This window comes from Mycteria americana, chromosome 15 (genome assembly GCF_035582795.1).
Source record: "Mycteria americana isolate JAX WOST 10 ecotype Jacksonville Zoo and Gardens chromosome 15, USCA_MyAme_1.0, whole genome shotgun sequence".
NCBI classification, from domain to species: domain Eukaryota; kingdom Metazoa; phylum Chordata; class Aves; order Ciconiiformes; family Ciconiidae; genus Mycteria; species Mycteria americana.
In genome coordinates, this window is record NC_134379.1 from 7,290,403 (window position 1) to 7,314,552 (window position 24,150).

At 43.5% G+C, this 24,150-nt stretch overlaps 2 protein-coding genes and 2 non-coding genes across 5 annotated transcripts; 1 reads left to right on the forward strand and 3 right to left on the reverse strand.

Annotated features, from left to right (window-relative positions):
- Positions 1-431: 431 nt before the first annotated feature.
- Positions 432-8,128, reverse strand: CCT6A (chaperonin containing TCP1 subunit 6A). Its single transcript, XM_075518246.1, has 14 exons — positions 7,939-8,128; positions 7,584-7,647; positions 5,926-6,060; positions 5,117-5,290; positions 4,852-4,955; positions 4,030-4,140; positions 3,358-3,517; positions 3,014-3,096; positions 2,494-2,590; positions 1,919-2,066; positions 1,485-1,618; positions 1,271-1,373; positions 870-942; positions 432-786 (listed from the first exon to the last, which is right to left on the reverse strand). Exons 1-14 carry the CDS (start codon positions 8,070-8,072, stop codon positions 714-716), a joined length of 1,593 nt encoding a protein of 530 aa, XP_075374361.1. The 5' UTR covers positions 8,073-8,128; the 3' UTR covers positions 432-713.
- LOC142417596 (small nucleolar RNA SNORA15) lies at positions 4,285-4,422 on the reverse strand. Its single transcript, XR_012778067.1, has one exon. It is a non-coding gene; the product is annotated as a small nucleolar RNA SNORA15 (small nucleolar RNA).
- Positions 5,422-5,553, reverse strand: LOC142417597 (small nucleolar RNA SNORA22). Its single transcript, XR_012778068.1, has one exon. It is a non-coding gene; the product is annotated as a small nucleolar RNA SNORA22 (small nucleolar RNA).
- Positions 8,129-12,277: 4,149 nt separating the features above from the next.
- Positions 12,278-23,920, forward strand: PSPH (phosphoserine phosphatase). Of its 2 annotated transcripts, none has more exons than XM_075518249.1 (6): positions 12,278-12,529; positions 18,630-18,810; positions 19,514-19,648; positions 21,255-21,400; positions 22,209-22,357; positions 23,745-23,920. In XM_075518249.1, exons 2-6 carry the CDS (start codon positions 18,671-18,673, stop codon positions 23,853-23,855), a joined length of 681 nt encoding a protein of 226 aa, XP_075374364.1. In that variant the 5' UTR covers positions 12,278-12,529; positions 18,630-18,670; the 3' UTR covers positions 23,856-23,920. The 2 variants fall into 2 exon arrangements, with proteins under 2 accessions (XP_075374364.1, XP_075374363.1); XM_075518248.1 differs by having other exon boundaries at positions 12,280-12,529; positions 18,652-18,810.
- Positions 23,921-24,150: the final 230 nt, after the last annotated feature.

A 24,150-nucleotide genomic window follows, 5' to 3' on the forward strand; every position in this document is an offset into this window, starting at 1 on the left:
ATAGTGCTGTCCATAAATACTTTAATACTTTTAACAGTGTTAAAAATCTACCAGCGTTATGACAAGGACAACAACGTGCAACGGGTCTTTCAACACGCTTCAAACCATTGCGGAGTACGTTCACTCAGAACGATCTGTGAGCAAGTACAAAATAACGAAGGGATCGGCTTAATCCAGCTTTATCACGGGCTGAACAAATCCCAGGTCTGAACCCAGCTCAGAGCCCCAAGCAGTATTTTCACAGCCCCCAGAGCAGAACGCATGGCCATGGCAAGTATCAGAATCAGTAACGAGCCCAGCACGCAGAGCTGGGAGCCAGAACTTGCAACTCCAGGCCTGCAGCCCAACACTGCTCACCAAGGCTGTAAGCAGAAAGTTCGAGAGCTTGGCCCCAAGGAAGGCAGAGTTTTAAATAACCAACACGCATAAAGCACAGAACATAACAGTTTATTGGGTAAAAAGGAAAGCAACTTCAGTTGTACGCTTCAGTGAAATTAAAAATAAATAACTGATTTTTAGAACCAAATATTTGGGTATTTGCTAATATTTTGAGTGGCCATGTTTACCAAAGAGGGGCTGCTCCTTACGGCAGAGTAACTTCCATCGCTGGGGAAATCCACCAGGGCTAAGAACAGAGCGCTGTCAGGCGGATTTCTTGGACATTCCATGGGGCGCTACCCGAGCTGACCACCGTCGACAACAGCAGCTCCAACTCAGCCTTTAAGGGAGGACATTCCAGCTCGCATAATTTCATCCACCAAGAGAATGTTGCTGGCGATCACCGTGCTAGAATATTAAATAAATAGTTAGAATATCCATTTTGACATCCAGAGATTTGCTATTTAAAGTGAAAATACTGTAACATTTACCATGAATGAAGCAGTTGCTTTTTGACATTATAATTATCCCAGATTCCAGCTGCTGCAGCTACCATTGGCTCACCTACAAAAGAGGCAAAACAGTCTTTAAATCACCAGTTCATGTAATTCAAAGTAAGACTTTCCACTATTTAACATCTGGTATTACTTGCTATGAACAACCAAAAGCATTACCGTGTGCTCCACCTTCACACGGAACTTCAACAGAACGCATTTAAGTACTACGGCACGCCAAGACTGACCGCAGCAGCAGCACACCCGCCAAGGCGTTCTGCACAGCTTTTTGTGAAGGGAGGTATAGCTTTCTGCATTCACAGCAACTTTATTCTTCATGGAGCTGAGCCATGACAGTTTCTTATTAGAGCATCATCCCATTATTTTAGAGTTCTTACCGGTGTTCAGATCAACTCCAGTGAGTTGCCCTGATTCTGCATGCTCAGTCTGAACCTTCACTAGCGTTTCCTGGGGATCGTAACCAGAGTTCTGAGCGAGAACCTTTGAGAGAATAGAGGCATTATTTCATGCTGTTAATTAAAAGACCTCCAGCAGAAAAAGCGATGGGCCTTAGCGTGCTTTAAAGCCACTTTTTTCAAGAGTTCCTTGTACCTTAGGAATGATGAGCAGAGCATCAGCAAAAGCTTGAACTCCAAGCTGGGCTCTCCCTTTTACATTAGGTTTATGCTTAATGAGAGCATTAGCTACTGCCACTTCTAGTGCACCCGCTCCTGGAACCACACATCCTGCAAGGGAAAACTCGGTACTGAGACTTCACAGTAAGCACCTGTTCCAATTTAAACAGTTAATTTTTAGTGTAGTTTGATCTCTTCCCTCATCCTTAAAAAGACAGCTTGTATCTGATCAGGTAAATACCTATGCAGTTATCCATTACTTGTAAAATACTAAAAGAACTTCACATAGAAATACACTCAGCTTAGTGTCCGATTGCATCGGATATCAAGGAAGCAGATATAAAATTTGCTAATTTTGAGGTGAATTTCAACAGAAGATCCTTAATGTCGCTACGCAGAGCGGAGACTTACCATCCTCAATGGCGTTTTTAACAGCACGCAGACCATCTCTTACTGCATCCTTGATTTGTGTGAGTGTATGCTTATTCGGTCCCCTGATCAACAGGGTAACAGAGCGGGGGTTGTCACATTTCTCAATAAAGGTGTATTTCTCTTCACCCTGTAAAACAGGGTTATGTATTCATGTCATACATTTGCTTAGTCAATGTATACACATAATAAAAAAACTGCAGACACTTTCAGATTCGGTTCTGCACTAACTGCACTTCAGTAAGTGATGGAAAGCAGCAGAACCTTATTTCTGTTTTCTCAATTTTACAGATATTAAAAGGATAATATGGAAGTAACAATAGGAAAACACACTATGACAAGAGCAAATATCCAGATAGTTGTTCACATAAAAGTGCCATTGACATTTCACTGGGATGTGAAACGCCACCAGCCTTTATCAGGCTTCGGTATAGCTCTTCAAACACTTAAGAAAACTCCATGCACAGACATATCGAGACAAAAGAAAAGCTGGCATCAAGTGAGATTAGTACAGGCATATTTAACCGGGCTTCAGCTGAAAGCTTAGTTGTACTCACCAGTGTATACTCGTAGACAAGCCCTGCATGTCCCAGACAGTCAGGAGTGAGGTCCTCCACAGAGTTCATGGCAGTACCGCCACATGCAAGGGTCAGTCTGAGAGACGACAACACGTACAGCTTAGCACTTGCTTTATATTAAGTAAAATCTGAAGTCACTAACATAACAATAGTATTTCAGCATGCAGAACACCAAACTGCCTAGGCTTGGAACAGTTTGCTTCTGTTCATGAAAGAGCTCTTCACAAAAATAAGCTTGTAGAATTAAGTCTCCTCTATAGGCATCTACATTTGAAGCACATTGATAGCTCAAATTCCTACATCACTCAGCGTGCTGAATATGCAAACATTTCCATGGTTTGTACAAACTACCCTGAGTTACACCACAAAGAGCTGGAGAGACTGAAGTGGACTTTTTAGTGCAAGTCCTTGAAGGTGGATTCAAGCCAGACTTGACTCACTGTTTGGGTTTGGAAGAGCAAGTTATTTATTTTGCCCCCTCCTCTCCCCAGGAACTGACCTTTCCATGTTCCTCCTTTTAGCTCTCCGCAAAGCAACTATTCCTTCTTTCGCAAGTGCGTCCAAAGAAAACGGGTCAATTCCCTAGAAACAGAGAAAGTGACCATCAGGATAAAGAGCAAGCTAAAAACATCCTCGCTCGGTCCGACACTAATGATCAAGTTCTTCCTCAGAGCTCAAAGAAGATCAAGTAGGAACTGTATGCATATATTCACAAGTACATCAGCCTAAATTTAGTTACTTCTGTCTGAAGAACTGTACAAAGCAAGTCAAACAGCACACCGCTTGCCAAGAAAGCCAGCATTTCAAATTAATTTTTCTAGTTAGTTATACCCTTCATCTCACCTTCTGGTTGATCACAATAAATCCTTTATCTGAATCGCCACAGACTCTTCTTTTCAAGTCTATGATTTTGTTCACTCTGTCTTCAATGAACTTTCTTTCTGCTTTCACTAGCTTCTCTCTCTCTTCTGCACTTTTATAGAAGAATCCAGAGCTCACCTCTCTGAAGGAGGAAAAAAAAAAGGGGGGGGCAGTAAGACAACTATCCTGCGTGCTGTAGAAATACACTTAAGCATAAGAAATCAGTCCTTTCAGCTACATTCTTAAAAAAACAAAACAAAACAAACAAGAACCCCCCCCCAACCAGCATGCAACATGTAGCTGTTGCTGCTCTCTAGTTCAGAGCTTTTCCATTTGAAACTGAGCAAAGATGTTCACTCTAGAATATAAAATTATGTCCAAGAAAGGAAGGACTTCCAGCCTCTCAACGAAACAACAAAATAAAAACCACTACAAAGCTCTGCCTCTCAAAGACATTTTCTCAGCCACCAGCTTCCCTTTTCCAAAAAAGGACTGCAGAAGGAGCATCACCTCTTCCATTCCACCTTCTACACTACCTGCCTCGCTCTAGAAGAGTCTATGCAGTCCTTTTGGTTCTTATTTAAGCACACCTTAAATAACAGTCTTTTAAGACAGGAGCATTTTCTCCTCCTCACCTTGTTGCTGCGTACTTACGTTTTCTCATATTCCAGAGATACATTGCAAGTAAGAATATAAGCATCTTCTACTCTTTTCTTCATGTCAGGATGACGAGCACCATGATCCAAAACCAGCCCCCTTATCAGCCTGAAAGATTAAAAAGCATTTTGTGTGTCAACATACACATACAGAAGATACACACTTAATGGAAGGGCAGACTAGTCAAAGAATTGACAGTGCAACTGGTCAAACAGGAACTGCCTGTGCACTTGTGTTGGGAGTAAACAACGATCATGTATCCCACTTCCAAGGGCATGCCCATTCTCATATAAAAAGCATACCAGTCAGAGGATGGAAAAGGAATTTATTCTGGCATAGTGTCTGACTGCATTAGCTACTGAGGAAAGCTAGTGCAGAATTCATCCATGCCACTGAGGTAAATACAAAGCCTACAGAATATCCAACTAGATGACTACAAACCAGTTTCCATTTATCAAATGCTATTTTGTACTTGTAATGAACAGATACAAGCCTGAAGCATAATCAAGCCACAGACACTATTACTAAGAAAAAAGTATTTATTCAACATTGTTATTTAAAGGCCTAAGCCAGTGTTACTCTTTGCTATTCAAAAACCTCCTGTCAGGGAATCGAGTTCGGTGACTGGGGAACTTCTGCTGCCTAGATAATTTATGGCTAAAATCTGTATTTCTGCCTTTCTTTCACCCCTTCCCCAATAACTTTTCCAGTGGTAGCTTTAGGACACCCTAGTTCTTCTAAAAAGAAAACAAAAACCCACAGACTACTCAAAACAGCAGGGCACCATTAAACCAGAGCTCAGGGATACTCATTACTTACGTTGTGTCAGTTTCTGATTTGTGCTTCATCTCCATAATCTCTACCATGTGGAGGTCAATAGGCTCATCTGGTTTTCTGACTGTCAAAACAGAATCTACTACAGCCTGGAATAGAGGGGAGGGGAAAAAAGCCCCAGAATGACCATTAGTCTTCCAAAGTGCAAGTTCACATCCTTCCATCCACCCTTCACTCAAGTAACAATCACAGCACTTTAAAACCGGGACCTCTTCGCACAAAAAGAGGCAGAAGAGACATGTACACTTACCTCTGTTAGGATGTCAGCAAGCTCGGTATGAACTTTAGTACGGAGGGATGTTCTGGCAACATCTAAAAGGGTCTCCCTGTCCATTTCCTTGGTTACTTTGACCTGCTCCAAAACTTCAAGTGCTTTTTCCTTTGCAATCTCAAATCCTTCTGCTACTATTCTAGGGTGCAAACCCTAATGCAAGGAAAGAAGGGAAATCATTAGACAATAGAAGACAAAATGGTACTTTTTCACAAGTAGAACCTGTGGTTTCAACGTTCCACGTAACGTCAAAACATAGGGAATATGCATCCTACAAAACAAGAAAGTGTACTGTCCTTCTGAATACATATAAAAGGAATGCAGATCCTTCCAATGCAGAGGAAAAGTACAGATTATTCTAGCACAGAATTGAAACCAAGGGAACTACAAAGCACACTTGGGTGTTCACTGTGCAATGTGAATGCTTATTCGGTAACTCATGATATCCAAAATACCTAACATCAGGGAGGACCTCCTTGTTAACATACGAGTAAAAAAAGTGATTTAACTAACACAAACCAGACAGAAGTAACAGCAGGTATCAGACAAAACCTTATTAAAAGCTACACTATCCACAATAAGCGGGTTTGATTTTGAACAAGTCTTAAGTCCTCCTCTCCAGCTTTTCCCCATTTTACAAGTTCTGTGATCCACCCATTTTAAGCAGAAATATATATTCATTTTCATGTTTGACTTAGGAGTATTAAGCATTAAACACAAACCAAGTTCAATGGTCTCAGATGAAGCTTTTAACTTGTCCACCTACAAAAGACATACTGCATACATACCTCAGAAATATAGAGATCTGCCTGCTTTAGGAGTTCTCCAATGATCAAGACATTTGAAGTGGTACCATCTCCAGTGATATCATCTTGCGCTGTTGCTACTTTTGCTATCAAGGAGGCTGTAGGGTGTTGTATTTGCTAAACAAAAATAAGAAGCTGAGCAGTAAGTGTTACTGCACTGGTACAGGAAGCAAGCAATCTGAATTCAGCTAAAAATATTTAAGGACTAGTTGATGTTTTCATGATTCATGTCAATTTAGCAGGTTTCAACAAATAACACCGGTTAACAACGATCACTTTGACAATAAGCTGATTGAATTAATCCATGTAACACTACTTCCCCCCTCAGATTACGCATCTATACACAAAAACATTGAGTGCTAAGAGCCAAACTAGTCCTTAACTCATTATGAGCTCGACAAAGCCCTTTTCTCCTTTAGGCAAAGGATGCACCATCACAACTAGACTGCTGCTGGCACTTAAACCAGCATGTTTAGAGCTAATTCAGGAATCTCTGCATGGTCAGTGCTGTACATACCCTAACTGGTTTGGTATTTCTCTGGCAGTTTATTTTACTCATTCTTATGAAACTAAAGAACATTCAGCTAATTTGTTGCTTGTCAGTTCCTCTGCTAAGCAGCACATTTCGTGTTCCAGCTATGAACATCATTCCTGTCTGGCCCACCTTCACAACCCCCACACATGACCTTATGTTACTTACACAAGTCAGTCTTTTAATTTAAGGAACACGCACATCACTTAGCATCTCCAATAGCTGACTGGAGAGTATTTTAACATAGGTCAAAGCCTATGAACCTACAGAACAGTATCCACATTTGAAGAGGCTGGAGCTTGGTGACTGTACTAGAGTGAGATAAAATCAAACGGGACCATTTATACCGTTGTTTAGCTTTATACCATTATTTTTTTTTAAGTACTACCTCTAGTGTGAAAGAACCGATGTAATAAATTTTTCCCGTTTTCCAGATCACCGGGTATATTAACTTCAATACTTTATGCTGAATTACCACAGGCAGCTAGTGGAGTGAAATAAGCCATGCACACGCTGTGCTCACCCGGGATGAGGGCACGCTGCAACCCGGCAGCCCGGGGAGCCAGGGCCCACGATGGGCCCGGCCACGCTGCCGGCCCCCAGCAGGTGAGACCCCACGGGGAGACACCATCCCTCGTGTAACCTTCACCCCTACGGGGGGAAACTCCGATACAACCCCAGACTCAACGGGAAAGCGACGTGAGCTGCATCCATCACCCAGATTTAAACACTTTCCAAGCCCATGAAGAACTCTGCTGTCTTAGGCCTGCTTAAGGACCACAGAAGTATGCCTTCCGTGGCAAAACAGAAGGCGACAAAAATGCCAACATAATTGTTTCAAAAGTTTATGTTTCCTTCTTAATTGCCAAATTAGCACACAAACTATTCAACATCTACCAAGCTGCACTTATTTACCTTCCTCCCAAGGAACATTTTTCCCTCAATGCAAAAGGCTAAACACCACAGAAATACAAGCCGGGGGCAGGCGGGGACGTGGTCCCCCCTCAGCCACAGGCACTCTAAGGGAATACAAACAGGCTCCTGCCTCCCTAAGGCCCCCCACGGCTCCCCCTGGTTCCCACCCCCCCACGGGTACAAACCAGCTCACCATTTCCTGCAGCAGCACGTTGCCATCTTTGGTCAGCTTGATGTCTCCAGCCCCCGACACCAGCCTGCGGGCGACACGAGGCGGGTAAGCCGGCCCCCCCGGCCCCGCCACACGTGGCCGGCCGAAGGCCCGCAGCGCACCCTCTCCATTCATTCAGCCCCACCCGGCCGGGCGGCCTCCGCCTTTGTTCCCCGCCGCATGGCGCCGGCAGGAACGGCGGCCCGGCCTCCACGAGCCTCCCCCCCGCCTCTCTCCTCACGCTTCCCCTCAGGCCGTACCGGCCGCCCGCGCGCTGAGACGCCTGCCCCCCCCCCCCCCCCCCAACCCCGACGGGAAGTGCGGGGGGTTCCCTCACATCTTCATGGTGCCCTTGGGGCCCAGGTTGGTCCTCAGCACATCCTGGAGACCGCGGGCCGCGCTGATGTTCACCGCCAGCGCGGCCTGGGCGCGGGCCACCTCCGCCTTGGGGTTGAGGGCCTTCACCGCCATGGCCGCCGCTCCGCTCCGCGCTGGGCCAGGCCGGGACGGGCGGAGCGAGCCGAGCGCCGCGACGAGGGGCGGGGACAGAACAGGCCGCGCCTCCCCACCCGCCCCTTCTAGAACACTCCGAGGCGCGCGCGCGCCCATTGGCCCACCGGCGCGCCAGCTGCGTTCCCATTGGCTGCGGCGCCTGTCGCTCCGCCGGCCCGCTCCCGCCCTGCCGCTGAGGCGGCGCTGAGGCGCGGCGGTTGGAAGGCGCGGGCTGGTGTGGGAGCGGGCGCGGTGGTTAACGGGGAGCGCGGCCCCCCCCGGGGGCGGGGGGCGGCCGGTGGGGGTCGGCGCTCAGCGCGGTCAGGCGATGCGTGTGTGAACGAGGCCTTTGAACGGGAAGGGTCGGTCGGTCGTTAATCCCACCCAGTCATGTGACAGACACCCCCCCCCGGCAGGTTTGCAGAGCCGTGAGAATAAATAATTAAACCCGGTGATTTAACATTAGATCGATAGAATTAATAGTTAAGGGGACCGGATTAATAATCAAAATGGTTCTTGGTAAAAATTAAGAGTTGAGGTTAATCAAAACTCGTCTTAATACAGAAGCTGCTGAGTGGGCTGCCGGGGCCTGCACAGCCACCGCAGCACAGCCCTGCATGCCCAGGCCTTTCCTGGGCCTGAACCCTTCACAAGGCTTTCTAAGCATGGGGGCCGATCTCTCCCAAGGCCACACAGAGGTTTCCCATGAGGCCTGTGGAAGAAAAAGACGAAATATTGTTGAAGTCAAGGCCACCTTGATGGGGTGCTGGAAGCATTTGGCCTACGTGGCCTGTCAGGGCTCGGTCCTTGAGGCTGTGAAACATTTGCGTCTTACCGGCTTTAGGCTCTGAAATGGAAGACAATTGACAGTTTCCCTTGAGAGGAGCCTGAGAAGAGAGCTCCTGCCATGCTTCCTTACACACACTGCAGGCACAGATTGCACCACATCAAGTTTGGCTCCCACATTGCCCCATCTGGACTTGTACCCCCAAACACCCATCTGCTACATCTGAGCAACTGGCAGTATCAGGTGTGATACAACCCTCTTGTTATTTCAAGTATTTCGTAAGGAAGGTGCCCACCCCCAGAATAATCACGGCCCATGGCTGCAGAGGTGCGCCAGGGAGATCCAGGCCAAGCAGTTTTTGATGTTCCTGCAGCCCATCTGCTCCGGACGGTCCTAATCCCCAGCAAACAGGGACAATTGGCCCCAAGGCCAGGATTTCGTCAGTATTTGGTTCAGAGAAGAAAGACAGCCTCCCACAACGCTCATCCACCAGCCATGAGGATGGCACAGGGTAAATCTCCCCCACTCCATCCCACTCTTTGCAGCAGGGAGCCCTGGATGCAGCCCTGGAGGCCAGGCTTTGGCAAGCAATGCAATGAGCTGTTCATGTTATCACGCCACTCCAGTAGTAAAGTCTAAGCCCGCTGTTGGGCACAATTTTGTTGCACAAGCGTTTTGGGGGAGCTTGACTGAAACAGTCAGTGAATGTCAAGTGTCAGGGCAGACTCACCAGCCTCGCTGGTTTTGGCAGTAGGCTATGGCACCTGCTGGGAATCTGCTCTGCTCTTTTGGGTGAGGATCTCAGGTTTCCGGGCAAAACGCCATGCTGTGCAGGAGGACTCCCTTGCATGGCCTGTCAGTCTGACTTGGCAGGTCTGGAGGGGACAGCTGCTAATATGCTTGGGTTTCTGGTTTTTAAACGCTTTAGATGGAGTTGGTGTTTGAACATAATACAACACAAGTTTGGAGCCCTTTTCTTTAGCTGAGCAGTGCGTATGTCTTGTGAAACATTTTAATATTTATGACTTTAGTATAGTGGCTGGGCTTTCTGTTCTGTTACTGTAACCATTAGAAATAAACATTAAACATTGCAAAATGCAGGAAATTACACTTGGCATTTCACAATTGGCTCTGGAACTCTCCTGTTAATGTTTAGTCTTCATTTTTGTTGAGATGCTACCGGACTGCTGAGACTGTAACAAAACAAAACACACCAACCCAGCCCTGAGAGGCTGTGGTGCTAATATTTGAGGTGCCTAGATGCAATGCCCAGTTAAAACACCTGAATCCCCAACTCTGCCCTGGATTCTGTAGCCCCCAGGTCACACACAAATATCTTGTTATTCTTGCTTCTCTGGTTTGCAATATTTTTTCCTCGATCCTCTCTCGGGGCTGTTCTCAGCAGAGGGCAGCCTTGTCATACGCATACCAGCAGGCACGTTGTATTTTGTTTTCCTTGCTGCTGTTCTGTGACCCGCGTGGGTGATGTCCCGTGGAAAGGCAGGAATTATCCGTCCTAAACACCTGCGACGTGTGGGGCTGGCTGCTGACAGTGATATGGCCATTCCCCAAGCAGGTTCAGGTTTGTGAGGGGAATTATCACTGTGAGAAAATAAAGCAATCATCCTGGCAAATTTTAGTTTGAATTATAGATGGGTTTTTTTGAAAAAAAAAAAAAAAAACAGAAAGCCATTTTCAAAGAGATTCTAGTCCTTCATGTAGGTGGTGTCTGCTTTTTGTGCAAATGGAGAGGTTTCGTAGTCATGGACAAGAATTAGGTGTTGTGCTTGTGTTGAGTCATGCATCCACCTGAGCTGTGCTTTTCACTCCTCAACATCCTCCTAAAGCTTCCAGGCAGTACTCTCTGTGATTCTTTCCTCGATCACGTGTCTGTGGATAGTTATTTTATGGTATAGTAACATTTCTCATTAGCATTTTCACATTAAATCCCCATTTTGCCACATTTTTTAGACATCAAGACAAGGTTTTCTTAATTTTTCAGTCTTTTAGCTGTAGTTGTTGAACTGTTCTGCATATTTGTTTTTAATGCATAGTAAAAACACAGGGCAGATGCTTACTAGGCCTAAATTGTCCTTTGAAATCAATCAATTTCCAACAAATTACACCAAATTAGAATCAAAATATTTAACTGAATTACAACCAACATGTCTGTTAAACTAAGCCAAATAAAGGGAACATCCTTCATGAAATATTCAGAAGCAATTCTCGTAGTCAAATCATGCACTGCTTTTCTTGGCAAAAAAACTCTGAGATTCTCAGTAAAAGCAGTTTTCTTTCATCTTTATCAAGATCTGTTTGCATTTAACCTTATTCACAGAAATGATTTCTAAATCTGTTTTAAAAACATACTGTCCTGCCACGATAAAACCAACAAACAGGACCAGACTGAACAGTGAACCGTGTCACCAGTTTTGCAGCGAAGGGGCTTGGTACCAGCGTTTCCTGACACAAGAAGTTACTAATAGATGCTCATGTTGACAAATGGTCAGGTACTGAGAACTTCTGAAAAAACATAAAGGAAGACATGGGAAGAGAGGCACACAAGGCTATTGATTTTAATTATGCATGTAATTTTGAGGGGCAATACTGCCAGAATGGCAAAAGAGAGCATGCATAGAATGTGACTGGTGCATCCAGTGGTGCAGAACAGTCTTTCAAGATGGGCAGCAGTCATAAGACTCCTATCACAAGCAAATGAAAGAAGCTAAATCAGCTAAATCTGGCTTTCTTGACCTTGAACCAAACAACCAGCTTCATAGTTCTGGGTTGGCAGCCTCCCTTTTCCTAACCAATGTCCACAGTCATGCCTGAGGGAAGCTCTTCTGTGGGATGCCAAAACACGAGCACAGGCAGGTTTTGCAATTTTTCCCTTGCTTTTGACAACATTACATTTGGGGAAACAAAACAGAGCCTTCTCGTGAGCAGAAGTTTTAATTTTGCCTTCAAAGCTTTTGACGAATTCTGATTTGATTTTTTGTGTGTGTAACATTGCACGCTCTGATGCACCGAGTAACACCTTAAGCCGAAATACAATATTGCAGTCTTAACTCACGAAAGCTTTCATCTCATCCACAGTGAAAGAAAACAGTGTCCCTGCCTCACCTCTGATTTCACGCCAAGAGAAACTCCTGACTGCTGCTTGTCAGAGCCCCTCCTCGGCTCTCGTCCCTCGCCCTCCTGCGCTGGCGCTCTGCGTGGAGCGAGGTGAGTTTGCTAAGACCTGTCTTGTTCTCCGTGCCCGTGGCACAGGCTGGCTGAGGGGCGAGCGAGCTCCCCATCGTCTTGTGCGGGGTCTGCTCCCTGCCAAGCCGTGCCTACCCAAGCTGGGAGCTCCCCAAGCTGGGCCCGAGCGGCTCCTCCCCCGACGTAGGCAAGGTTACACCTCTCTTCCCTACGCCTGTCAGTGAACAGCTGGACTTCTCTGGTTACATGTGTGCAACCGTTTAAAAAAAACATCCAGGCTGGCTTACTCAGCAGATTATAAAAGAGTGATTTACAAAATGCGGCTTTCTTCCAGATCAGCCTGTGCCGTTGTATTTATGTGACTGAAGGTCTCAGCTGATCCCTTCTTTTCTTGTGCAGCCAAGAGGTTTGCAGCAGCAGCAACAGCCACGGCCAGTACAATACTGTAAGTCACTGGGAACGTTTTTTTCTCTCAGATTGGAAGGGGTTGGCGTTTGGCGTATCAGATCCGTAACACTTAACATATTTTTCTAGTGTAGAAACTGAAGAATATCTTCTGCTGGGGCTGTGACTGTGCTGCCCTGCAAGATGCAGCAGCAGTGTGGTGCCTGTTTTATAACAGCAGCATGAATGAATGATGCAATCATGCAGGGGGGAAGCATCATCATTTTGTCAGGACAGGCAAGAGGGGATTGGAGAGTTGGGAGGTGTATGTCAACATCCATCAGGTCCCTTTACGCCTTTTCAACTACTTTTTAAAAGGTGCTTAAATAAATTCACTGTTAGGCACTGCTGTTCAGATATTAGTATATAGCTGCAAACAATTCATCTCTTGACTTGCATACAGGTTTGTATTACTACCTTTAAAAACTGAACAGAAAGCCAGGAAGTGTGAAGCAAGCTTAGCGAGGTTAAGGACTGAATCTTTCTATTCTCACACTGAAAACCACAGAAACTCACAATTATGGATGGATGGGTTGAACTTTTAAAGAATGGTACTTGCAGAGATACAAACAACAGTCACAATTTGCTTAAATATAACTAATCTGCTTAAATGTATCCCCTTTCCTCTAAAGCTTTCAAAACATATTGCTAATACTGAGAATTAAACCTCAGCATAGAAAAGCCATATCACTATATTATTCCCATTTTACAGACACAGGACTAGAAACAATGAGGATTAAGTGGTTTGTTTAAACTAATACCATGGAAACACTCCTGTGAACATTCTTACAAGCAGGACCACTCCTGTACTGGGAACAGGTCCTGAGAAAAGTTTCAAGACCTATTTTTTCCAAATCCCTTACTCTAAGCAGCAGTTTCCCTTCAATGCAACAGAAGCAGTTTAATGTGGTTGCATTTCTGTTCATCCTCCTGCACGCTCAGTGCAATGTTATTCTGCTGCGGGAATGTATCTCAGAGTGTATGTCGGTGAAGTGCTCACTCTCTCCTTGTTAAATGGGAAAGTGAATCAGAATCAGAAACACCAGAAACTGTTTGCAAACTAGGATATTCCCGAGTGATCTGTTTAAAAAGATATTTTAGGTAATATTTCATTAAGATTCACTTAATCTTCATTTTTTCACAGCAATAAATGTGAACATAATGCAAAGTAGCAGCGTGGCAGCACTTCTGAAAGCTGAAATATGATAACAAGTGAAGCCTAGTCACAAGGAGGATTTTGAGATCTTGTCAAGATCTCACCAAAATATACCAGCCCCAGAACACCTGGAGTTCTGAGCACCATTTACTTGTTCCTTTTGCATTATATGTAGCCGATACTGCAGATGTTTCAGTTTTTCACAGTGTGGCAAGTGCCCTTCTTTGAAGGATCAGCAAACAGAAAAGATTTCAGTTGTTTTCCTTTGACATGTGGTCTTACATAATTCCTGTGCTTGCTTCTGTGACTCCACCCTCTCTGTTACGAAACAGAACTATTTCTTGTGGAAATGCCAGGTTTTTTCCCAAATGGCCTAATGAACTACTTCATAGTCTGGAGGCAAGGAGATCTCATGGGAATTCTACTTTTCCCTTGTGATTTCCTTTTTCTCCATCTTTATCTCAAGTTTCACCTTACCTCTCTCCCTCTGTCACTCTTTTCTTATGTCTTCTCTAGTTACTTCTTTGCCCATTGTTTCTTCTCTTCCCCATTTTCTTCTTTTCAGCTTTCCCCGACAATATTTTATTATCAGACCTGTTGAAATGTTTGCTGCTTGGATGTTTTTCCAGCACGAAAATAATAGGATAGGAATAGATTACCGATCTGAAATTCCGGCAGAATTAGATTCTGGCAGAATCTAATTCTAAATCTAAAATTCTGGCAGATTCTAAAATTCCGGCAGAATAGATTACTGGCAGAAAGATCAGAGATTTTCTACCCATGTTTTTCATACGGAGACAGAACTCATTATTTGTGGGAATTTCTTTTTTCTTATAATCATTAAAATGTTGACGCATTTAAGCAATCAGATGCCGTGTATTTCAGAGTAATTAATCTCTGCCAACTGTAGAGGCCTATACCACTCTGGAATAAAAAATTGCTGTTGCCTTACTACAGCTTTTGTCCATAGAAAGGTTTTACACAGCTTCAATTCTTTTTGCTCATGTTTCCAAGTGACACCTACCTGCGGACAAGCTACTGTGTCTGTCCATATTTCCTATGCGCACTTCCCCGGAGGTGAATTCTAGGCATCTTCCTGGTGGACAACAGCCAAGATGGCCCAGTGAAAATTGTGAAAACAAGGGAAGGAGCAGAACCTCTCCTGTTTGTATTTTCCCCCACTCCTGTTGCCCATTACTCAATCACTAATAGCCTTGCCTTATGCTCTCATCTACATTTAGGGCTGGCAAAAAAATTTCAGAAGTTACTGAAATTGGCATGTTACCATTTGGAATGGCATTTGCCAGTCTCTGGAGCTGATGGTGACCCCCGGAGCTCTGCCAACAAGGGCAGAAAAACCTTATTTCACTTCAAGTGAACCACCTTTAACTCCTAAAATTTGCTTTTCCCACCAGCAAGACTCCCTGCAATAGCTGAAGCTTCCTTCATAGGTTCTCCTCTTTGCTCCTGTATGAGCTTCCCTACTTTACAGCTCATCACAAGTTCTCCAACGTGTGTGATGATTTAATGTGTAATGTTTCTCCAACATTAGCCAAAACCAGGTCTGTGTTTTCCAGGACTCAGTGCCCAGCTATAGCAGAAAGTGGAAAGATTTTAGCAGGTCACAGGCCAAGGGAGATCAGGAACTACTAATGGTTTCTGCATTTCAAAATGCAGTTCTTCCCTTCCAACTTGTCATTTTTAGGCACTACAAACCACAGCTTGAAACTCTCTTGAAAGAGTTATTGCACGGAACGAAGAGAGGACAGGGTTAATTCGAACCATGGCTCCACAACTGGTATCCGTAATTCTTCCTCTAACTTGTCTATTTGTCCATCAAAGTGCAAAGTCCACCACAGCGGTGGTCTCATCATTGTCAGGAGCATCCAGAAGGGAAAGGAGTATGGGAAATGTGGATACCAGGGAGAAGGAAAAGTTAATGTCTCTTCCTTCCTGCTCCTAATGTGTATTTCTAGCGACAACATTTTTCTCAGAGAGATTAAAATTTTGAAGACATGTATCCAGGAATATATTTCAGGTTCTCACCAGGAAATCACATCACAATGCGGTGTCCCCACACAGTGGCATTGCATCATAATGCGGTAATGTTGCAGTGCAGCCTCAGGTTAGCATGATGCAATGTGATGGCTTTGCATAATAAGGAATCAGTGTTGGAACACTGTGACGCAAATGTCACGGCACAGTGATGCAATAAGTTTGTCCAGTAAAGCAAATCTTTAAAATTGGCACCAAACCCATGGCTGAATTTTTGGTGGACTTTGTAATTTCCAGTAGGCTGGAAAAAATTAACGCCCTGCCATTTAAAAAACGTTAGTGAATGGTTTTCTTTTTTTTAATTCCACTGCACAAATATATCTAGCAAATCGCTGTCAAGGCCTGCCCTAACGTCAAAGCCCTCCTGCTCAGAAAATCAAAATCTTCCACTGAAAATGCAAACACAGTGCTGTGGAGCCAATGTCAAGTCAAGGCTAACGCAAAGCAAACTTGGAATTCACGTGTCACCTGTCCACCCACTGCCAAGTCTTAGCTCAGAGCCAGTCTCTGTCAGAGGGAAGTTTTTATGTCCATGGCCACTTAAGAGAGAGAGGTTTCTCTTATGTGCTGTGCTGATGGCATATGACTATTTCTTACATTACAGTGCAGTCTTTATAGAAAAATATAAAAAAACACGTGCTGTCTGCAGCAAATAATTCTTTAGTGATGCTTCTAAGGCTAGACCAGAGTTTTACAATACGTCCGGGCATGGAACAGCTCTGATGCAACAGGAGCAGAGACCTGCCAAACTATGGCTCAGTCCTTGTTTCTGCCCTTCCTAGAGGTGGAGCTTGTAAAAGCCCTTTTCTGGAATACCTCCTCTTCACTGTGTACCCACTTACCTTTTCTTTCTGGCACACTGGGGAGGTTGAGCCCAGGCTCCATCCTACCTTCCCACACCTAAACTGAATGCACAGGAGGGAAGTATGGGCTGGGTGATACCTGCTCTCCCATTCTCACTCACACCAGCGATGCAGATGAGCACTGAGGAAGCTACTGTGCCACCTTCTCGGCCTTGTGCAAAAGCCACGAACCCACTTTGGTTACTGTAGTAGTGTGTTCACACCAAAAAACTCAAGAATAGCTAGAACGACCCTCTCAAACAGTACTGTTTCATGGCTGCCTTTGGCTAGCTTTGCCTTTAATGTGACTTGCTCTCTCCATTTCTTGCTATTTCATGTCTATCTGTTAAACAGAGATTCTCTCTTACAAATATGGTTCTCAGCTGTTCACAACAGGTTTCACCCCTTAGGTTTGGCAGCTTCATTTATACAGACTTTTACCTTTCAATGAAGGACCGGAGTATTCTCTTTTATTCTATACACATGAACGGATAAAAGATGAGTGTGGGTGTTCTATACCTTTTTTCAGTGATTATGGTAATTTTTCATAGAGCCTTTTGTATCCCAGTATTCACCATATGGTTACTAGTCATGGGAATAAAACCAAAGGTTCCTGCTCCTGCTTTGACCATTAACTATTTAGCTGTGATCTCTCAGTGAGCACACAGAAGTCACCTCAGAAAACAGCACATGCTTACCATGTGTGATCCCTGGATGACTCCTGTCTGGCAGTGAACTACATCAGTACCGATCAGCCCCTGTACTTATCCACAGCAAGGTACATAGTGATCATCTTCTCCATCTTCACTGGATGTCTTTTGTATTTGGGGCTGCAAAGTTTGTCCAAAAAGGGCAAAAAATAAATGTTTTGTGGGAACTTGTGTAAGACCTCTCACCATCAAAATTCCCGTGATATATAGGAGAAAAATAAATTACCTTACTGAGAGGAAAACAAAAGATGAAGGTATACATGATGAAGATATATAACATGCTGTTTGATGATGTTTTTTCCCCTATCCCAGAAAAAGAGAGAACCTGCTACCCAGACCAATTACACAAGACATGTCCTGAGAGAAGTCTAGGAGACTAGAAGAGACAACCAAACAAAAGCTTTTACAAAACTCTGGGAAATGGTATAGATAGAAAGCTGTATTTGTGTCTAAATGTATGGATTGGCAAATAGTGAAGTCCACACTGAATTCCCTTATGAAACGGTGGAGCACAAGGTGAGTAGGGTAGAGTAAGAAAATACCTGATTAACACCTTGTGCGTCTGATCTGCAGTAGTGCTCAACAGCACTTTTAAGTGGACAGATATAAAAGGGAAGAAAATAAACTTTTGTCAGTTATTGTAATGGAAAAATTGTGTCATGGTGTTGTGGTATCTTAAGGCGTTGAGTGAAGTTCCCCAAACCCAAGACTTTATTGGGTTTTATAAAAGACTAATTCCCAATGCTAATGGCCAAATCTTCTATGCATTCATAGATGACGAGAATATTTAGTTTATATTAATCAGGACATAGAAAAGGATCTAAACCTTCACAATTTAGGGACAACGACTCACTGATAGGTTTAAGATAGTTATGTCTACTGCGATCAAGCAAATCCTTAAGGGCTGGGTGTCTTTTACTATCTCCTGGAGCAACTAATTTGACACACTAGACTGGGTCTGATGAGAAGTCAAGATCCATTTGAGGGGTGAGGGCAAGATGAGACAGAGAACTGCAAGTCCCACACAGCAGTGGGCAGTCTGATGGTTCAGCAAATGCCAAGTATTACAACCTTGAACCCCATGTGAACATCAATGGGCTGAGCCTGCAGAGAGCAAATCAGCAACTGACCAGAGCTCCACGGCCCACCTGTAACGTAAATGGAACATCAGTAGGCAGCAACAGGAGAGAGCAAATCAGCAACCGAGCCAGACCTCCACCACTGCTCACACTCTTTGATAAAAGCTGGCTACCAGGCTGTGCTCGTCCCTACTTGCAAGAACCAGATCAGTTGCACCAATGGCTCAAGACGGAGTGCAGTACTTTCACTCAGAGAAAGACTTTATCTTGTCCCCTCACAGTAAGAAGGTTCCTAAAAGGATGGCGTCCCTCTTGGAGATGAAAGAAATCTTCCGCAGTGCCGATGCAGTATGCTTTGATGTGGACAGTACAGTCATCAAGGAAGAAGGCATTGATGAGCTTGCGAAGTTCTGTGGAGTCGGAGATGCTGTCGCAGAGATGTATGTATATTTGCCATTTACTTCATAGGAATAGTAGTAAAAAATAAGCATGGATAAGGTTAATCTGTGACAATGAATTTACAACAGGGATTAATTCAACTCTGTCATAGGAGAGTATTACAGTTTAAAAAGGATTTTAGGAACAATAAGTGGAATTAATGCCTAATGAAGTAACTTACTTCTGGAACTGTGAAGCCACTCAACAAAACTATACTGACATAAATTCTCTAATGTAAATTGCTTCGATAGCCTAAGGTCAGCCCTCATCATTAAACTTGGCTAAGCACTAGCAAACCTTATTATGAGATGGAGGAGAGGGGACAACTCTCTTAACACCTCTCTCAGGCTGATGTCGTTTCCATTGAAGCTTGTAGGAAAACTGTTAATTTCAGAGAATGGCACCTGAGCTGCAGTTTCGGAATACTGGTCCCAGTGGCTCAGATGCACTCACAGAGCGAATGAAGCAGTTTTCCTTTGCCTCACTGCTTCTCACAAGAGCTCCGATCTGTGGAGATCTTCTACCAGTGGTTGTTACCAATCTTTTCAGTGTACCAGTCTTCTCCTTTACCACATAGATACGGTATAACCTAGAACCTATGGTCTCTTACCTTGTTTCTCATCATTCTTCTTCAACTAACTGTTCCCAGGAGAAGCCTCAACTTGTTGAGTGTCACTGATTTGCTTTCTTTGGATCACAATTTAGGACCCGCAGAGCTATGGGTGGCACCGTGACATTCAAGGCAGCTTTAACGGCACGACTAGGTCTCATACGTCCCTCCTATGAGCAAGTGCAGAAATTAATATCTGACAACCCACCTCAGCTAACACCAGGAATAAGGTAAGAAGAATTTCAAATGATTGAACGAAAAAGTCTTCCAAAAGCACATGGCGTAAATCAACAAAATTGTTACATTAGTGAGGCTGTAAGACCATAGAGCTGGTTTAGATTGCCTTCGTACTCCATTTCCATGTTGTTTGTGTACAAAGCTTAAATCAGGAGCTTATAATTGCCTGAGTCCATGTCAAGTGGCTCAGCATCCTTGTAAAAAGAAAACAGTCTTAGCTGCAAACTGGCGCTTTGGCTGGCAAGCTCAAATTCTGGCTCAAGGATTAAACGGGCATGGAAAATAATCTGTTCAATCACATCTGGTTTTTCATGGGTGATGGAACTGGCAGGAGATTTAATACCCAGTATGAACTACTGGCTTGGTCTATTCTGCAATTATATTACCGCTCTCTTACACTTCTGTGTGCAGTCACACCCTTGCACTCAGCTTAGGGGATCCATTCTTCAGAGCTACCCATTCTGTACTGAAATCCCTAAAAAGTATTAAAAAATCATTAAGGGGAAATACATATATATGTGTGTAATCGTTCATCCTTGGGTTTGGAATAAACATTAATTATTTAAACTGAAAAGGTTTTTTTTTCCTATTCAAATTGTTTCAGACAATTGAAAAGAATTTCTTTACTACAAAATCTGGCCATAGCTCCAAGTCTAAAATATTTTTAGCACGTACAGTATTTTCAGACGATATTGTGCTTCTATTTTCTCCTTGAAATAAAGCACATGCTCAGCTTTTTCTGTAGAAGGCATAGCTAGATGTAACTACAAAGAGAACATTGTTTCCCTGTTTAGAATCACGTGATTTTCCTTTTCATTCCTTCCCTTTCTTCCTCCTTTTCTGTGTAGCCTGCTTTAAGCCTCCACTTTGCTTTTTAGTATTTAGCATTTCTGCTGTTACGGCTACCAGTTCTGCTGCTCAGAATTGCTGCATGCTGATCTTCCTGCTTCTAGAGCCAGATCCCGTAAAACTTTTAACTGCCTTCAAGTCCCATTGACACTAACTGGGCCCAAAAACAACTACTTTTTTGATTCCTTTTCTGTAGCTGGTGTCCTCTTCTAGAGCTGGCATCGATGTCCAGCGTCTGGGGAACCAACTCCCCAGAGTTAGAAAATGTTTGCACTTTGCATGTGTTTCAGCCCACTTTGGCATTTTGGCGCAGTGGCTTTATCTCCCCCACATTCCCTACTTTCTTCCGCATTATAGATTTATTTTCTTGCTGTTGTTTTACTCCAGAAAAAGAATCTGAACTGGATCTGCTCTCATTTGTTCAAGGGAACTAATGTGAACAGTATGAAAGTGTAAAGAAAACATTTCTAGGGAGTGCTTGTTTCTGAGCAACTAAATACCTGTTTGTCTCTAGACATGGTGGGTTTGTTCAGCTCTTTTCATGCAAGGTGTATGCACAAACTTGCAAGGGAAAGAAGGAAAAGCTTTGGGCAGCAGAGATGGATGGAGCTGGAAAGCAGCACACATCCTAACTAAACTGGAATAACACAAAATATGGGCAGCCTTGTTTAGGAAAGATGTATTTTAACTTCCTTGCTATCCCTAGATGCTGCCAGGCACTCACACTTGGTGACTGCTCTTTCTTCTCAGGGAGCTGGTGAGCAGGCTTCATCAACGAGGGGTCCAGGTCTTCTTGGTCTCTGGGGGGTTTCAGAGCATCGTGGAGCACGTGGCCTCGCAACTGAACATTCCAACAGCAAATGTCTTTGCCAACAGGCTGAAGTTTTACTTTAATGGTGAGATTCCCTTAAAATCTCTTTTCTCTGCTAATTAATGCCACTTTTTTGGTTCAAACTGTCAGATATTGGGCTACAGATACTGCCCAGCCTACATGACCTTGTTACCAATCCAGCTAGTTCCAAGTAGGAAAATTGCAAGACCTTACCGAAAGCATGAGTTCAGGTCATTTTCCAGACATATGAAATAGAGCTGTAGTTACTTTTTAATTGCAAGCTGTGCCAAAGGTAAAACATGTTACAGTTGCTGACAGCAGAGCTTCATTTTCTCTTGCTCCTTCAAGTTAAACAAGTTTATTACACTTACCTGCTTTCAGAGGCAAACTTCACTTTCATTGACTTTGAGGTATGTATGGAGACCGATGTACTTTAGTAGAGCTGCTCTGGACTTTAAGCTAGTGTAATCAAGCAGAACTGTCGTTAGTGAGGTTGTTTCTTATTCAGTGTTTCATACGCTGTCTATACATCATACTGGATGCTGCTTTTGAAATGTTTACACCAGAATGACTGGACCAGAATGACTGGGAATGGATTTGTAGCACCACCCATACAGGGTTTCTACTTTTGTCTTAGCATTTCAGCTCTTTGAAAATATCCCCACTGAAGACTTGGCTAAAATCCTAGTTTTTACACTTAGCTTCTAATTACTTTTTTGGGATGCTGATATTGCGAGGCTTACAGGACTGCATGTAATTAGCTGTTTTCTGAAGTAAAGACATGGGGGACTGCCCCCCGGTAAGGCATGTATCTTTCTTCATTTACAAGAAAATATGCTGTGTGTCTAACTTGTCCTTCCACTGTGTTCTAGGAGAATACGCAGGATTTGATGAAACACAACCAACAGCTGAATCAGGGGGGAAAGGAAAAGTTATTACTCATCTGAAGGAACAGTTCCACTTTAAGAAAGTAGTTATGATTGGAGATGGAGCTACAGACATGGAAGCCTGTCCCCCTGCTGTAAGTATTAAAGAACTGGAATTCTAAATTCCTTTTGAGCAAATCTTTGGGGGAAAAAAAAAAGTGCAGTTTGAATTCTTTACAGGACTTCAGGGAAGATCTTTAGTACTTCCCACAGCCTGAAAGAGATCTGTGTAGGTAGTTTTCCTCTAGAAAGCCTGCCTCATGCAACGGTTGATTTCTCTCAGTTCAGACAATCCCAGTAAGGGTGTCACCCTCTAAGCCAGAGTGCTGGCTGGGTCCAGCAGGACTGTGTAACAGCCTAGCGACCTGTCTCAAATCAAGCTGGTACTACCACATCTGCCTTTCCTCTCTATGTCCCCACGGCCAGCGCTTGATTCTGCGCAGGTCTTGCCCTACCAAGATCCTGGTTCTGAACACTGATTAATGGTGCTTAGCGTGAAGGTCTGGCACAGATCTGGTGCACATTTACCTGATACTGGCCTAGCAAGAGGGTTCATCTCACTGTACAGTGGTGATACCTTTGAAGATATCAGCCCTGACAGGGTGAAAGAATAAAAAAAAGAATAGAAACACAACTTCTATAAACGGTCATTTCACAGAGGACAGATCTTAATTCCGTCTCCCCTTTAGTGCCTTTCTCTGCATAAAAGCACCCCAATACCCCTTCTTTGCCAACGCTGAGGGACAGATATCCCAGTGCATGGAAATGCACAGGAACAAACTCTGAGAGCTACTGTTGATGTGCGTTACGACAGCTGGTCCCTTACTGTTAAATACGTGCATGACCAAAGCAGCTTAGTGTTTGCTGAATGCTTTCTACCTGAAGGCAAAAAAGCAGCAGTGGAAATTTTAAACACTGCACTTTCACTGCAGATGGTTTTCCAAGATGTAGAAATGATGATTGTTCCTGGTTAATGATTGAAGACGTGGTTAATGTTTACTTTGCATATCTATCAAATGAGGTAAACAGAGTTAAGATAAACAGTATAGGCATAATTGTGAGATGCATGCATGTTCGAATGTTAACTCATTCTTGAATAGTAAGACTTTATGTTGCATCACATTTACATCAGATTTTCAGTTCCGATCTGAACAATCTTGAAGTTACGAGGCACCGAGACACAACTTTCCTATTGGAACAAAACTCTAATAACCAATGTGGTGCAAAATTAGATGTTAATGAAGTTCTTGTTAATAAATTTGAAAAATGAACATGCAAAGTAAAATAGGGGAAAAGGCGGGGAGGAATACCATAATTTTAAAACCCAATCGTAAAAACAAACTTAATTGCTGAGAAGCTCCATTCCTTACATGGGACTGCAATAACATAACCCAATCGTAAAACCAAACTTAATTGCTGAGAAGCTCCATTCCTTACGTGGGACTGCAATAATATACGTGCCCATTCTTTCTGTTTTGCCAGGACTGCTTCATTGGATTTGGAGGAAATGTAATCAGAAAGCAAGTGAAGGAGAAAGCTAAATGGTACATTACTCACTTTGACGAACTGCTAAAGGAACTGGAAGAACGATAAATTATACAGTAAAATAATATATTTAACAACTATAAATCCATTATACAATGCAATTAAACATATATTTGTTTGCAAAGTTGTGTTCTGGATTTTTTAATGATTCTGGTCGTTGGGTACCTTCCTCTCTGGCCTGAAACTCGCATTGCAAATGGCACTAGTCTACTCAAATATTTTGTAATGAAAATGATAAGATTTTTTAAACATCTTTTCCAAGGTGGAAGAAGTCTGTTGATTATTCACTCACAAGTGAAGACCAAAGATAGGAAATTATCAGTAAGTTAAAAATACCTTAAAG

Excerpts from the sequence above, each read along its gene's own strand:
- CCT6A (XM_075518246.1), bottom strand. The coding sequence starts at position 8,072 with ATGGCGGTGAAGGCCCTCAACCCCAAGGCGGAGGTGGCCCGCGCCCAG. Across the intron at positions 6,061-7,583 it reads ACGTGCTGCTGCAGGAAATG|CAAATACAACACCCTACAGC; the intron begins GTGAGCTGGTTT and ends ATTTTTGTTTAG. Across the intron at positions 4,141-4,851 it reads AAATCAGAAACTGACACAAC|GCTGATAAGGGGGCTGGTTT; the intron begins GTAAGTAATGAG and ends TTAATCTTTCAG.
- PSPH (XM_075518249.1), top strand. The coding sequence starts at position 18,671 with ATGGCGTCCCTCTTGGAGATGAAAGAAATCTTCCGCAGTGCCGATGCA. Across the intron at positions 18,811-19,513 it reads GGAGATGCTGTCGCAGAGAT|GACCCGCAGAGCTATGGGTG; the intron begins GTATGTATATTT and ends ATCACAATTTAG. Across the intron at positions 21,401-22,208 it reads GCTGAAGTTTTACTTTAATG|GAGAATACGCAGGATTTGAT; the intron begins GTGAGATTCCCT and ends ACTGTGTTCTAG.